We start from the raw sequence: 13,559 nt of genomic DNA, 5'->3' as shown, positions 1-13,559 counted from the left end.
GCAAGTGTGCCAGAGAGAAAAAGACCTCTTTGTCGTTGTAAAGCTGAGGTCTTTTAAGCCATACTACAATGAAGATCACCAAGAGGGACTGTCATCACACCTTTTGGAGGAGGATGCTTACCGTCATGGTAACACAACATGCTTGATCTTGCTGTTCCCTTCGAACTCTTCCATCTTCAAATTATGCTGTTGTCTTCTGAACAGGGAGAGAGAGACAGAGAGAGAGAAGGTTATGCTCCAATAAAAACTTGTTTCCATTGTAAAAGCATTCATATAACATTTGTTGCGAATCCAAGCTCAAAGCAAAGACCAAGTGAATGAAAATTTGCAGATCATAGAAGAAGGATAAGGACCTGTTGAATGCCTTTTGCATGCAGCTCAAAGCTCTTTCCACTGAAAATTAACTCATTTCCAGTTGAACGTTAGAAGACATACCATATCTGAGGAATAGATTACATCTAAAAGATTAAGCTAATGAGTTATGGGTGGGATTTACTGGTCACAAGTGAGGATCCTATAAATGCAAACAACTCTAATAATTGCTATTTAAAATGTAGTTGCAGTCTGTTCCTCAGATCGACAATTTGTCCTATCACAATCAATTTGGTATCCATTGGCTTCCGCTATTATGTTAATTTGTTAAGAGAAACTGATCCATATATTTGTAAGTATATCTTCACTGAGCTTGGATTGCGTCTTAGAGTTCTCATGGAGTATGCTTATGTTATTTTTGAAGTACCCATTTCAGTTTCTGATTTCAATCAACTTTCTTCCAAACATGATTGAAGGGGTCTATGAAAAAGGTGTTGCTACTATGTGGATCAGAAACAAAAGATCACTAGATACAAGTTGATGATGAACTTACCACAGAAAACACGACTGTGAGGCTTTGAACACTGACGACATACATTAGGCTGCTTGCTGTACAGCTAATAGCTCGAGTTCTAAACTACTAAACTACAAATAATCCATAAGACCATGTGAAAGAACTTACTGCCATCCAGTTTCAGATCCAAAGACCCTTTTATTTTGAGAGAATTCAGCAAAATATGTTCGTATTAGCATACAATTGTCATTGAGCATGCTGTCAAGTAAAACAGAGGGAGAATTAAGGATCAGTTGAGAAGAAAAAAAAGACATTTCTTTAAGAGTGAAGAAAAGGGATTATGTTCTTAGATCCGTTGTCCCACGATCATAGATATGGTCTATGTTGAATATGCCTAAAACACATAATTGATAGCCTCACATCACCATTCCTTGGCTGTAGACTTTGCTTAGTAGGTTTTGAGTTGCCGGAAGATGTGAAGCTGCAGGGTCCATTGCTAAAAATTTACATATATTTTTTCTTGTTTCAACCCATCTTTAGCCTGAGATGAGAGTGGATGTTCAACTTTGACTTGTTATGTTTCAGGATTAAGAACAATGGACCTGCTTATGCTTGGTTGTCTCGGTATACTGGATTGCATGTTCATCAGATCAGGCATTTGATCCTACAAGTAGCAGAAACACCACCAGGCATATTGGTTTTGGTTTGGTGTAGAGGACATAGCTGGAGTTTTGAGCATGCTGTCTACCTTGATCAAACCTTCCACAGGCGATGAGGAAGGACTTGATGGCAATTGTTTGATTGTGTATTTAATATCTGGAGCAATATAAATAAATTGGTTTGATCGTCAAATCCCAAAATCTGTATGATTTTTCAATTTCTGGTTGAATCTGTGCAAAATCATCGACATTTAAAATAAAAATTCCATGCCATTTGATCAAAGATGTCTTCTTCACACTCAATTTGTGCCGGTGCTTTTGCTGATCCTTCTCATTTTGCACGTCCACATCACCGAATACCACGATATAAGAGACTGCTTTCATAACTTGAATTTTGATCATCCAAATATATGACAATTGGAGATCGACTTCAAGTTGGATAATGAAGTCAAATCTTTTTTCGCAAGGAATTTGGCATATGTTGAAGCCATGTCGAAATAAGCCTGTGAATATTTGGCAAATTCTGTAAGAAATTTTCCAGTATATTGCGATTTGTTAGTGATGATGGAAAAAGCTTGGAGAAGGATGCCAAGAGGAATTTGCCCACCAAATGATCAATTAGAACATCAAACACAGATTGATCATAATCATATTAGCACACCATACAACCACGCAGCATCTTTCTCAACCTTTTATCTTACAAGTCGGGCTATTATTACTAATACTACAGAAAAAAGAAAAAAAATTATAGCACTAATGTCAACAGAACTGGACCACGACGGACAAGTTCATGCCGCTAAGGCATAAATCTGACCAAGCAGTATGTTCCTTGCTACAAGTTTCAAGCCTGCAGATACAATAGAGAAATAGAGTTAGATCCAAAATCATACATATATAATGTTTCACAAATTCCAGAAATCTGAAACTGCTATTAGAAGCCAATTAAGAAACATGAAGTTACACCGGTGAAAGTATTCCATTAGCCTGAAACTCCAGCTTAAGCGGCATCATCACTCGCGATATGCAACAGTTTTTTTTTTTTTTCGGTTCCCTCTTTTCACATATATTTGGATTCAACCTTCATCAATACTTGAATTCAATTTTCAAATTGTCTTTATGACCACCTGAAGAGCATTTTTTTTTTGCAACTCATGTAAACTAAACTCTGCAAAGTGCTGCAAATACTAAAGGATTAAACCATGATATGTAAAACAGTGTCCGACATCCTATTTTGTAAGGATCTTTGAGCTCTTGCTCTTGTGACTATATGATCGCACATAGCATTTCCAATGCAATCATTACTCAACTCATCTAACTCTATTTCCCAAACATCAGCCTTTGAGAAGGTTCTACAAATTTCTAATATCAGGCAAGTACCTGTTTGTATCACTGTGAACCTCAAGTCCTGTTCAAATCAGAGATACTTGGGCACCGGTCTCCCAAAGCTATGTCCAATCCAACTCTTGTGTATTGCTTGAGTTCATTTAGCATCCTGATGCCCAGATAATTGAAGTTAAACTTGGCTAAGTGATACGTATTGCTAATCTATGGAAGAATAGTTTCCACCATTGCTGCAAAAGTTTTTCATAGTGATGCTTAACTTAGTTGACATATTCAATTTCAGTACTCATTGTCGCAAAAGTCCTATGGTTACACCACTGACCCAAAAGAGATTAAATAATTAAGAAACAAATAAATTAATTAAGATACAAACCTTGGTGACGATATTGTTGGAGAGCCAATCCAGCCCCTCGTACAAACCTTCACCAGATGTAGCACATGCGCTCTGAATATACCTGCAACCATATCACACATTTTCTTGATCATCAAACTACGAGTGAAAAAGACCAAGATGTACCTTAATAAAAAAAGGATGTGGTATAATTGTATAAACATGCTTTGGTACTGCATCAAAAACACGACAAAAACAGGAAGCAGCACAAGATAGAAAATAAACATAGTGCAAATTAACATCCCAACTGGAGAAATGAGAAGGCACCAATCAATCTTGAATAAAATTTATGTAGTTCAGAGAATTTCAAGCTTTATAAGCTGAGGAGAAGCATGTGGCTCTTTTGGTTATTATTCTAGCAACTGTTGTGACATAATTACTTCTGAACACCAATAATTTTACAGAAAACCTTAATTTCTGTAAGACTCTGAAATAAGATGAAGCATTTGGTTATTGTTTGATGTTTCCATCTAATTGGCTGTTATCATATGAACTAACAGGTTAGTTGGAGACAATAAATAGAGATTTGGGCGATTTCAAAATAAGATGATAGAGTAGATTTTCCCTTTGCTGCAAAAGGATTTTAAGAGTAATACCACCATGACATGTCGACATAAACTGTATGGCCATCACATGCTATTCTCTCCCTTTTTATGAATTATTAGAAGAAAAACGTGGAATTTCTCAGTCTCGACCACAAATCCTTGCTTCGTATTATAAATAAACAGGAAAAGCAGCAATTCTGGAATGTAGCAACATGGGAATCAGGAGTCATACCAGTGTCGGTGACGCAGGGAATGCAGGCCAAGCTTATCAGTAATTTCAGCTGCATTCATTGCATTTGGAAGATCTTGCTTATTTGCAAACACAAGCAAAACTGCATCACGTAACTCATCCTGCATAAAAACCAAATAAATATAGTAAATTAAATTTGAGCAGAAACTTATCTTAGTGAACCAATAAAGAGAAAAGCAACCATCACTAATTTGGCATTTTAATTTCCAACAAGTGACCATGAAATGTACATGCAAACATAATTGCATCCGATCATGACACTGTACTAGAATTTCAAACAGCACAGACATGCTGAATTAGAGAGAACATAATGGTTGTCAACAAACCAAACCAACTCACCTCATTAAGCATCCTGTGGAGTTCATCCCTTGCCTCGATAATACGGTCTCTGTCATTGCTGTCTACAACAAAAATAAGGCCCTGAGTGTTCTGGAAGTAGTGCCTCCACAGAGGTCTGATCTGTTTAGATGAAACACCCAATAAATAAATCAAAATAAGCAAGTATCAGACATAACATACCATTAAAATAGTCTGGTCAAGTTTAAAATCAGTAGATTTAAAGTTTACAATGCATTATGCCTTCAAATGTATGCAACCTCCATAAACTCACAGATGTTCCACAAAATGTGAAGCTTTAATTCCACACTTAAGCAAGTAAAATCAGAGTATCAAATAGAGATGTAACCTACCTTATCTTGACCACCAACATCCCAAACAGTAAAACTAATGTTCTTGTACTCTACAGTCTCCACATTGAATCCTGAATTAAAGCATCAAATTTTATTACTGAATACACAAATTGCCCAGAAAGAGAGAATCTGCTTGTGATTGAAACATAAGTCTACATAGGAAACTGCACTGGTAAATTATGAAGGTAAGTAAATAAGTCAAATCCTAGATAAGATGTTAATGCAATCTCTAAATTATAACCAAAACCATCTCTAACATATATTGACTAATTGCTCCAACAGATCCTAAATAAATATGTAGCAATCCCTTAAGAAAAATAATGCCATCAATTCTAAAAATCTTGGATGGAGTTTTAAGGTGAATTTTGATAATGCATCAATCTCAAATCTCCCATGTAAGCAACACACAAACTTTGGTGCCAACGAAGCTCACAGTAAGGATCACTGCAAACTGTTCAGCACTTAATATGTATCAGGGTGGTCCTTCTATGGTATAAGGCTTTACCAAAACCATGAACCAACATAGAAAATGTTGCTAAAAGACCACAAAGTATTGCATCACTGGTTCCATGAATCATGAGTCACTTCAACATCGCATTTTAACTTACTTCCAAATGCTGGCACTTCAATTTATGAAGAGTTGAATTGTAATATCCAAATAACCAGACACAAGGAAATTTTAAGTCAGCTCAACCAACCATATCGGTAAGATCAAAGACTTACTGTTTCTCTTTTCTTTGTATCTTTTAATCTTGATAGCATGCTTATTATCTTTGATATAACACATAAAGTTGCGCCAAAAGCAACCAACATGAAAAGGGAAAAAGATAGAAAATGATAAGAGAAAATATATATATATATATATGCGTGTCCATCCTTAAACTTCTCGATCCCGTGAAAACAAATCATTTTCTTTAACATGCAAACGATCTCCAAAAATCAACAGAAACCAGTTTCAGAATGATTTGCAGGATCACTCTAAAGAGCTATCTTTTGTTCGATTATCCGCAGCGAACAGGAACCATATAGCTTGGCGACATAGAAAGGGACAGAAGAAAAACAAGACGACGACGACGACGACGACAACGAGCATAATGAGAACGAACCATAATTTCGCAGTATAATGATCTAACGGAGGGAAGAAATCCAAGACTCATCAAAGAACGCTTACAATTCATAGAGAGAACAAGGTAGAAGAGCGTCGTCAAAAAGAACATAAGATGGACAGGGAAATAGATGCTGACCAATAGTGGGGATGGTGGTAACTATCTCTCCGAGCTTGAGCTTGTACAAGATCGTCGTTTTACCGGCCGCGTCGAGCCCAACCATCAAGATCCTCATCTCCTTCTTCGCAAAGAGCCGGCTGAACAACCTCGTGAAGGTGAGCCCCATCTTGTTCACCACTGACGAACACAGAAAGGCCACACGGATCAAACAAACCAGCAGCGACTGAATTAGTACAGAAAACGATCGAAAGATGTGACGATAGACTTACCGAAGGTCTCTCGGACGAGGCCCCTGCTGCGACCAAGGAAGAGGAGGAAGGAGATGGCGCCCTGCTCCCGCAGCCAGCGTTTTATCGTTAACCGGGGGAGGCGAGAACAACACACCGCGTCAAACTCACGCACATCGCGAGCCACCGCCACCGCCGCCGCTTACCAGGCTTTATTGGTGGGCCCCACGTGGGGCCGCTCGCTGTCTTGGCCTGCCTACGAGCGTTAGATTCTTCCAGTGGCATAATTTTATGACTCGTTGAATTTTTGTTGATGTCAAACCAACTAACTATACATCACTGCCCGTATTACTTACGATCTTATGTTAGGTGATTTAGATTCATTAACTAAATACAACTAGACGACTGTTCATTTTTACGTATTGTTAAGATTCTAACAATTGATACTCGAATAAAGAAGTTCACTTGAAGATAGCATTAAAAACATTGGATATTTCAGATCGTGTGTCGGGCGGTATTAATGGTAAGCTAAATCTATTTTTTTTATATACATATGAAAAACATAGTATAGAATAATTTTGATTCTTAATGTTCCTAATTTTTTTGGTAAGTATGCATGTGCAAGCATGTTAGTTTGTTTATGATCTCTTATTTTCATATCATTTTTACCTTTCGTAATGTGTCTGGTGAGCATTAACAATTAGAATATGGTTAACTTATGGTTAAAGTCGAATGCGCTTAGTATTTATTTATAAATAATCATTCATTTGAAAATATAAATATGTTTTACAAATTGACATAAGCTTGTTATGCGGGTATCTCAAATACTCACTCTTGACTTCTATCACCTAATATTGCTTGATAGTATTAGTATATTACGGTGATATGATAATCTTGAAGATCATAGGCTTTGGTTATCTTGTAACAACAGGCCTCGAGGACCACCACGATGATGCTTTCGTAGTATATTCTATCACTTTTTATCATCTAGAAGGATCAATTAGGGTTTGGATCGTCAACACCACAGAGGCTGTATAAGAAGCTTAAGATATATTAAACCTTAAAACACAATTCATATTTTGAGAGATTAAGAGGCAAACAATGAAAAATCGATATTCCAAATCGATATTCATGTCATCTAGAAAACAGAAGAGGATCATACGCTGTAATAAGTATCCTATACTTAAATGATATTCAAATTAACAATACTAAACTATAAATATATATTTATTTAATATTATATATTTTATTGTTGGTGCAATGAATAATTCATGATCCATTGAACGATTGGTCAACACAATCGATGCTTCAATGACACTACCAAGGAGGATGATGTCGAGGCTTCAACTATACTAACTATTTTATTAATGTTGTAATAAGTTATAAAGTAACCCATTGATCATTGAGGTTCTATAAGGCTTCTTTGAAAGTACTAATGACCAGTGATAATAAGGACGTCCACAATAGCCATCTCTCAGGACTTGGTGATAGCTATACTATAGTTTCATTGCCCGATTGGTCACCAAGGCTCAACAGATGGTTTCGTCGATGGCAATGACCATAAATAGCTACGTTGATCGTGGAGCCTCAATACTAAACCAACAACCATGGCAAAAGTAAACAACAAGAAGGTCCACGTATTGTTGGCAGGAAGGTAACGTCTATCTCTTGCCTTATTGCTAATGATGATCATGACCCTCCTCTTCTCTTCGGTGGTGGCTTATTAGTAGGAATCTTATGCTAACAGCTCTAATACTAATGTCATCAGCAAGACTCCTTCCTCTTCTCTTTATTGATGTCCATCTGATATTGCTATTAAGGAAACTATGACTAGCTCTATCCCCGCTTCTTATTGGCGATGATGATGATACATATGACGACGATGATAGAGATTGCGATGATGGTGGCCACCATCGGCAAGAAGGTTTGCAATGATGATCTTCTTACATGTTGCTATTGCATTAGTAGAATAGGTACGGAGGTGATTTGAGAAAAAAAAAAAAGTACAAGGCCCTAATAATAATAAATAAAAAACTTAAAGAGTTTTATCGAACCGAGTTTTATCGAACCAATTTGGTCCAGTTCAAATCCACAAAACTATTTCTAACCCAAATAAACCAAAGTCAATCAGGGCCAATGGATATCAAGTGTCTTCTTTTTAATTTTTAATAATACTTTAATCCTAATATTTAAAAAGGATGTCGTAGGTAAAGTGGCTTTCTTTAGATAAATTATCTTTATTTTTAAATTTAAAAAATTATTTTAATTTGAAATAAATAAATGGTGATATAAAAGTGACATCTTCTACTGTTAAGTAAGTTAGAAATCATCAAACGAAATTTATCAAGTGAGGTCTTGTCTAAATAGTGTAGCAAATTATCATACGAGAGAGAAGGCTTCCAATCCTTAACTATTTGATAAATAAATTTAATAGACTACCATCAAAACTATGCTTTTAATGCATCAATTTAGATTTTTATACATATATATATGAAGAGACAAGAGAATTATTAAGTTTTTGAGCATTTTTCTTACCTATTTGTCTTAATATGTGAAAAACTTAGCTTTTGACGAGACTAATATCATTAATTCCATTAATATGATTTAATAGGGCAATAACGGAGGGGGACGATAGGGCCTCATGAGACGAAGAACAAAGCCTCCCTACATAGATGATACAATCTCGTAAGGAATGATATAACTTTACAAGATAGATGACATGATCTCATGAGACAAAGACAACCACAATGGGACAAGAGATGAGAATAACAAAATCTCATGGGACGATAACACGATGGGACAATAACATGAGAGGCAAAGAGTAGAGCCTCACAAAACTAAAATGATCGTGACGAGACGGAGGTGGCCAGACAATAATGATAGATATTATGAGTATTTCAAGGAATAAGAGATACCAAACTGAAGATATATATATATATATATATATATAAACACACAAGAAGCATAATTTTGAGGCAGGCTTTTTATGTTTGAGTTTCTCGATATGATTTTTTTTTTTTTTTTTGTATATACAGGACTTGAACTCATGGATATCTCGAGAGATTCTTGGCATATGACGTTACGTTTTCCATTTCGTTATGCCCAATTTCTTATACATCTCAGTCAACATATATCCAAATTATGATCAAATCATGTTTCTTTCGAAGTGTCATCTCATATCGTACACAAACTCTGTCGATAACTAATGTTCAGATTGCTCGAATACATGCAAACGGTGGCTCACTACATTACATGCGTTGAAGCGGAGTAGTTTGAATACCAACAATGGTCAACAGATGCTGCGGAAAGATGAAAGCATCAAACAGCTCGAGAAAGGCTGCAGCCCGAAACATAGATTTGTAGGTAAGCTAAAGGAAAAAAGTTTGTGCATCTTAATTGTGAAACTCAAGAACTTGATGAGGAGAGTCTTACCAATGAGGAGCATATCGCTATTCTAAGAAGCCACATCAAATGAATATATTTTAGCTCTTTTTCTTTTTTCTAGTGAAGTCTTCTCCTCCATCCAGCTCGAGCGATATGATTAATATTCTCCATTTAATCGGTTGATTTTAATCTAAAATAAGCCAACAATTCGACGAATATTCTCTATAGTTGAATACGATTAGGACTATCCTTTCTAATTGGGATCCTTTCAGGTAAGACATAAGTTCTGACCACTGTAGCAAGTTCTAACCAAAGAAATATTTATCTTTGGTTACACATGATGTATGGACATTCACTTGATTTGCATGAATTTGCCAAGGGGGCAAACTTTGCTGTTGAAAGTAACATTGTTCCTTGCCTTCCATGTTCTCCATAGAACAATAAGGCATCTTCTTTTTACCTTCATCTGAGTTCTACAGGTTCTTTACAAATTGTTTTCACATGATTTTGAAGTTTCTTGATCTTCTCGACACATGATTTTGATAAATGGATTAATTAAATCGATCCCATATGTCAGAAAAGTGATAAATAATTTGGTTGGACAATCATAAATCCTAAAAACCTAACAAGTTAGGAAAGAATCTAATATATTTACAAGCTCTAGCATTCTCTCTCTTCAAGCTAATGGAAGCTTGATGTATCTTTTGTATTAAGCAAAATAACCTTAATTCAAGGGTCCATGTGTTTAGATGGGAGAAAGAACTACTTCATCTATCTCTTCTTGTAAACCAAAAACTTTTCCTATAATCTTTTAATATTTCTTTGGCAAAAAGAGAGAAAAATTCAGCTTTTCTTACACTCCAAGAACTACAAACTATAAAGAAAAAAAAAATACTGATTCTTTTCCTCTCTAAACAACTGATTGTGTTGAAATTGTTCTTGCATCCAAAAATCTGCTTCAAAGATGTGTTTCTAGAAGACTATTTAATATCAGTCAGTGTGTATACATACAAATATATAAAGTTGACACCAGTCACAATCCTGAATGATAGAGAGGTCACAATTTAATATGGACTGTGACATACCCTTTCCAAGGTGGATGCTGGTTCTAATCAGTAAATTATATTGAAAAGCTTCCAGGTTGCTGAGCTCCCATGTTCCATATTCTCTCCACTTGTGAGATCTTCAGAAAGCCATTGCTTTTCATTGGAGATGTCAAAGCTACAGTCAATCATCATAGCCTCTGCAAAAGTGCAGTGCAGTAACAGCAGATCCATCCAAAGAAAGTGCAGCAAAATGGATTAGTAAGTAGCAGCAGTCCATGATATGTTTCTCCCTCTCTGCATGTGAGGTCTATTTATTAGGCAGTTCTCACAGATGCACAAGGGACTTGTTTATTCAGAATCTATAGGCTAAAGGAATCAAGGACTTGCTTCCTAGTCTGTGTTCTTGTTTTTGTGCCCTGGAAAGCTCACTCACTTTGCTAGCCTAAGCTAACCCACCAACTCACCTCGATCTAAATCTATAAAATATGGGAGGCTAATGATTCATCACTGGTACTAACTGATATCAATCACCTTCTCACATGACTCCTGCAGATTAACATGAGGAGGAGTTCAGTTGAAAGGAATAGTCAAATGAGCTTCACATGACCAGCCACTCCCAAGTGAAATGCCTCTATTACAAAATAAGAGGAAGAAGATTCCTTCGAAGAGATAGTTGTTGATTATTAATTAAACAAAATCTTCATATTTGGTCATAAAGCATTGTATAATGAGCTATCAAAATGATTTTGAGTTCTATTAGTTTGCTCTAAAATTTCATGACTTGGATGAGAATCAAATGAGCCTTCTTGGTTATGTATAAAATATATATATATAGATATATGTATACATGAGAGAGAGAGAGAGAGAGAGAGAGAGAGAGAGAGAGTTAAAAATACATGGTCTTTTCAGTGATATAGAAGCCTCAGAGTCACTAAATTCACTGTATCTTGTGGTGATCCATTTGGAGGTAAGCATGCTCTAAAGCAGCGTGCAGTCATCAACAGAGTAATACAACTTGATCATGCACCAGATAGGTTTGGTTCTCCATTCACATGTTGTGTCTTTCCTCCATTTTATATTTCTAATTCTGCATCACTGTACTGCTTTCCTGCAATCCTCCTTACAAGGAAGGTGCACAAAAGAAGAACATTGAGATATCATATATTTTTATACATATATATATATATAGATGGAACACTACAGCCTTCCTTTAACCATTCCATATCTTTGCCATACACCAAATCCCCCATGAGTGCCCTTCACAGAGCTGCTTCCATCCTTTGTGCTTTGGTTCTTCTCCATTTCTTTCTTAGCTGCCCATCACCTCCTTCTGTGAGAGAGATCAGAAGAGACAGGTCTCAGCCCAGGAAGCTGTTGCAGCCCTTGGCAGCAGCCACCATCAACCTGAAAGGATCGCTTGGAGCACTCACCAAGCAGACTGTAGTAGAAGCCAGTGCAAGCCTGAGGAGGTTGCCACCAAGCAAGTCTAATCCAAGCCAGAACAAGGAGAGGAATTGAAATGGAAAAAGAAGGGGAAAAGAATTCTCTTCCAGTGATTTTGCAGTGAGGCTTTTTTAATTCTCTTTCTACTGGTTGTCAGCTGTAGATCTGATGATTGATTTCTTTGTAACCCAACCCAAAAGCAGAGCAGATGAAATGGAAGGTTTGAAGTGTTCATACAAGAATTCTGAAATGAGGATAAGTTAACATTCCACTGTTAACTATCATACATGAAGTGTTTTGTTTGACAATGTTGTGTGAGTGTCATATGAGCAATGCTAGTTATGATAGTAGGAAAATTAGAAGAAAGCTTGTGATTTAGTAATCTAAAACCAACTGATGTTGAATTCCCAAACCAAGAATTTCCACAATTCTCTTCATTGACAAAAAAAAAAAACAAATTCCTGTACATAAAACCTAAAATAGGTGAATTTAAGTTTTAATACACAAAAAACCAATTCTTAATGGAAAATAAACAACTTGTAATTTATGCCCACTTTTGTTTGAAGTTTGACCATTATTAAAATTAGAAAAAAAAAATTTATATCAATCAACTCATTTATGTAATGAACACATCTTTTTTTTTCCCCATGTTTTTTGTTCTTTTGAATCATTGCCCTTTCTTGCTTGAGAACATATATTTGAATCCACAAATAATTACAGCACCAAAATTGTTAGCATAAAAGCACATGAGAGATCCGTGCCTCTGTGTGTGTGCATCGATCTTCTGGTCGAGAAGTAATGTGAGGCAGGTGGATGCATGCGCTGGAAAAAGGACAACAATGAAACCAATAAATAAAGCACATAGCAGTCTTCTCTCGGATCAAACCATTTGGTAACATGTGCCACCACAGGAGCAAGAACATGCCATCATTTGTCTTCTTGAATGCATTGCGACACAACACAGGTCCTTCAGATTCTGCAACCGGTGGTTCCTCGAGGGTTACAAGCACGAACTTAGCGGATGCAGTTGAGTTGAGTTGAGTTCTTTTTTGGTTGCAAACTAGCCACCTTGGAATCCAATGTTCTTGTCTCATAAGTCTTGACAAGATCTTTAGCTTACTAGAACATTCAAAGTTCTTTTCGCAATTTTTAGCCAACTGGCAACTTCCAACCTAGAGTTCTTATCTCAATCGGGTTCATCAATGACCATTTCAAGATCACGATGCCGAGTGCTCCATTTCACGCACCTTCGAACCCAAAGTTCTTGTCGCAATCATCAGGTTCATCAATCATTAACGCACCACCGTCTTGTTATTTGACCATTTCAAGATTATGGTGCTGAGTGTTTCATTTCAACATCCACTAACAACGCTACCGGCAAATTTAGGTCACCTGTGTTGGAATTCTATATATGCAGGCATTACCACACAGGCATTTCAACATAGGGTTGCCGGACATATCTGCATCGGCAGGCAACCACGGTCCGAGAGAAAAAGTGATGAATACATAGGAAAATTCTAATGCCTGCTACT

General features: G+C 36.5%; 1 protein-coding gene across 2 annotated transcripts; it reads right to left on the bottom strand.

Annotated features, from left to right (window-relative positions):
• Positions 1–2,096: 2,096 nt before the first annotated feature.
• On the bottom strand, positions 2,097–6,355 carry LOC135641169 (ADP-ribosylation factor 1-like). Of its 2 annotated transcripts, XR_010497608.1 has the most exons (8): positions 6,197–6,355; positions 5,946–6,104; positions 4,702–4,772; positions 4,352–4,471; positions 3,995–4,113; positions 3,200–3,281; positions 2,863–2,977; positions 2,097–2,332 (listed from the first exon to the last, which is right to left on the bottom strand). XR_010497608.1 is itself a non-coding variant. In XM_065156281.1 (7 exons), the coding sequence occupies exons 2-7, from the start codon at positions 6,091–6,093 to the stop codon at positions 2,327–2,329; spliced, it is 546 nt and encodes a 181-aa protein (XP_065012353.1). In that variant the 5' UTR covers positions 6,094–6,104; positions 6,197–6,355; the 3' UTR covers positions 2,097–2,326. The 2 variants fall into 2 exon arrangements, 1 of the variants encoding a protein (XP_065012353.1); XM_065156281.1 differs by lacking the exon at positions 2,863–2,977.
• Between the last annotated feature and the right edge of the window lie 7,204 nt (positions 6,356–13,559).

Source organism: Musa acuminata, chromosome BXJ1-4 (assembly GCF_036884655.1).
Source record: "Musa acuminata AAA Group cultivar baxijiao chromosome BXJ1-4, Cavendish_Baxijiao_AAA, whole genome shotgun sequence".
Taxonomy (NCBI): Eukaryota; Viridiplantae; Streptophyta; class Magnoliopsida; order Zingiberales; family Musaceae; genus Musa; species Musa acuminata.
Note: the sequence above shows the minus strand (reverse complement) of the source record. Positions and strands in the feature narration are given on the sequence as shown.

Excerpts from the sequence above, each read along its gene's own strand:
- LOC135641169 (XM_065156281.1), bottom strand. The coding sequence starts at position 6,093 with ATGGGGCTCACCTTCACGAGGTTGTTCAGCCGGCTCTTTGCGAAGAAG. Across the intron at positions 4,773-5,945 it reads TACCACCATCCCCACTATTG|GATTCAATGTGGAGACTGTA; the intron begins GTCAGCATCTAT and ends GCTTTAATTCAG. Across the intron at positions 4,114-4,351 it reads TCCACAGGATGCTTAATGAG|GATGAGTTACGTGATGCAGT; the intron begins GTGAGTTGGTTT and ends GTTTTTATGCAG.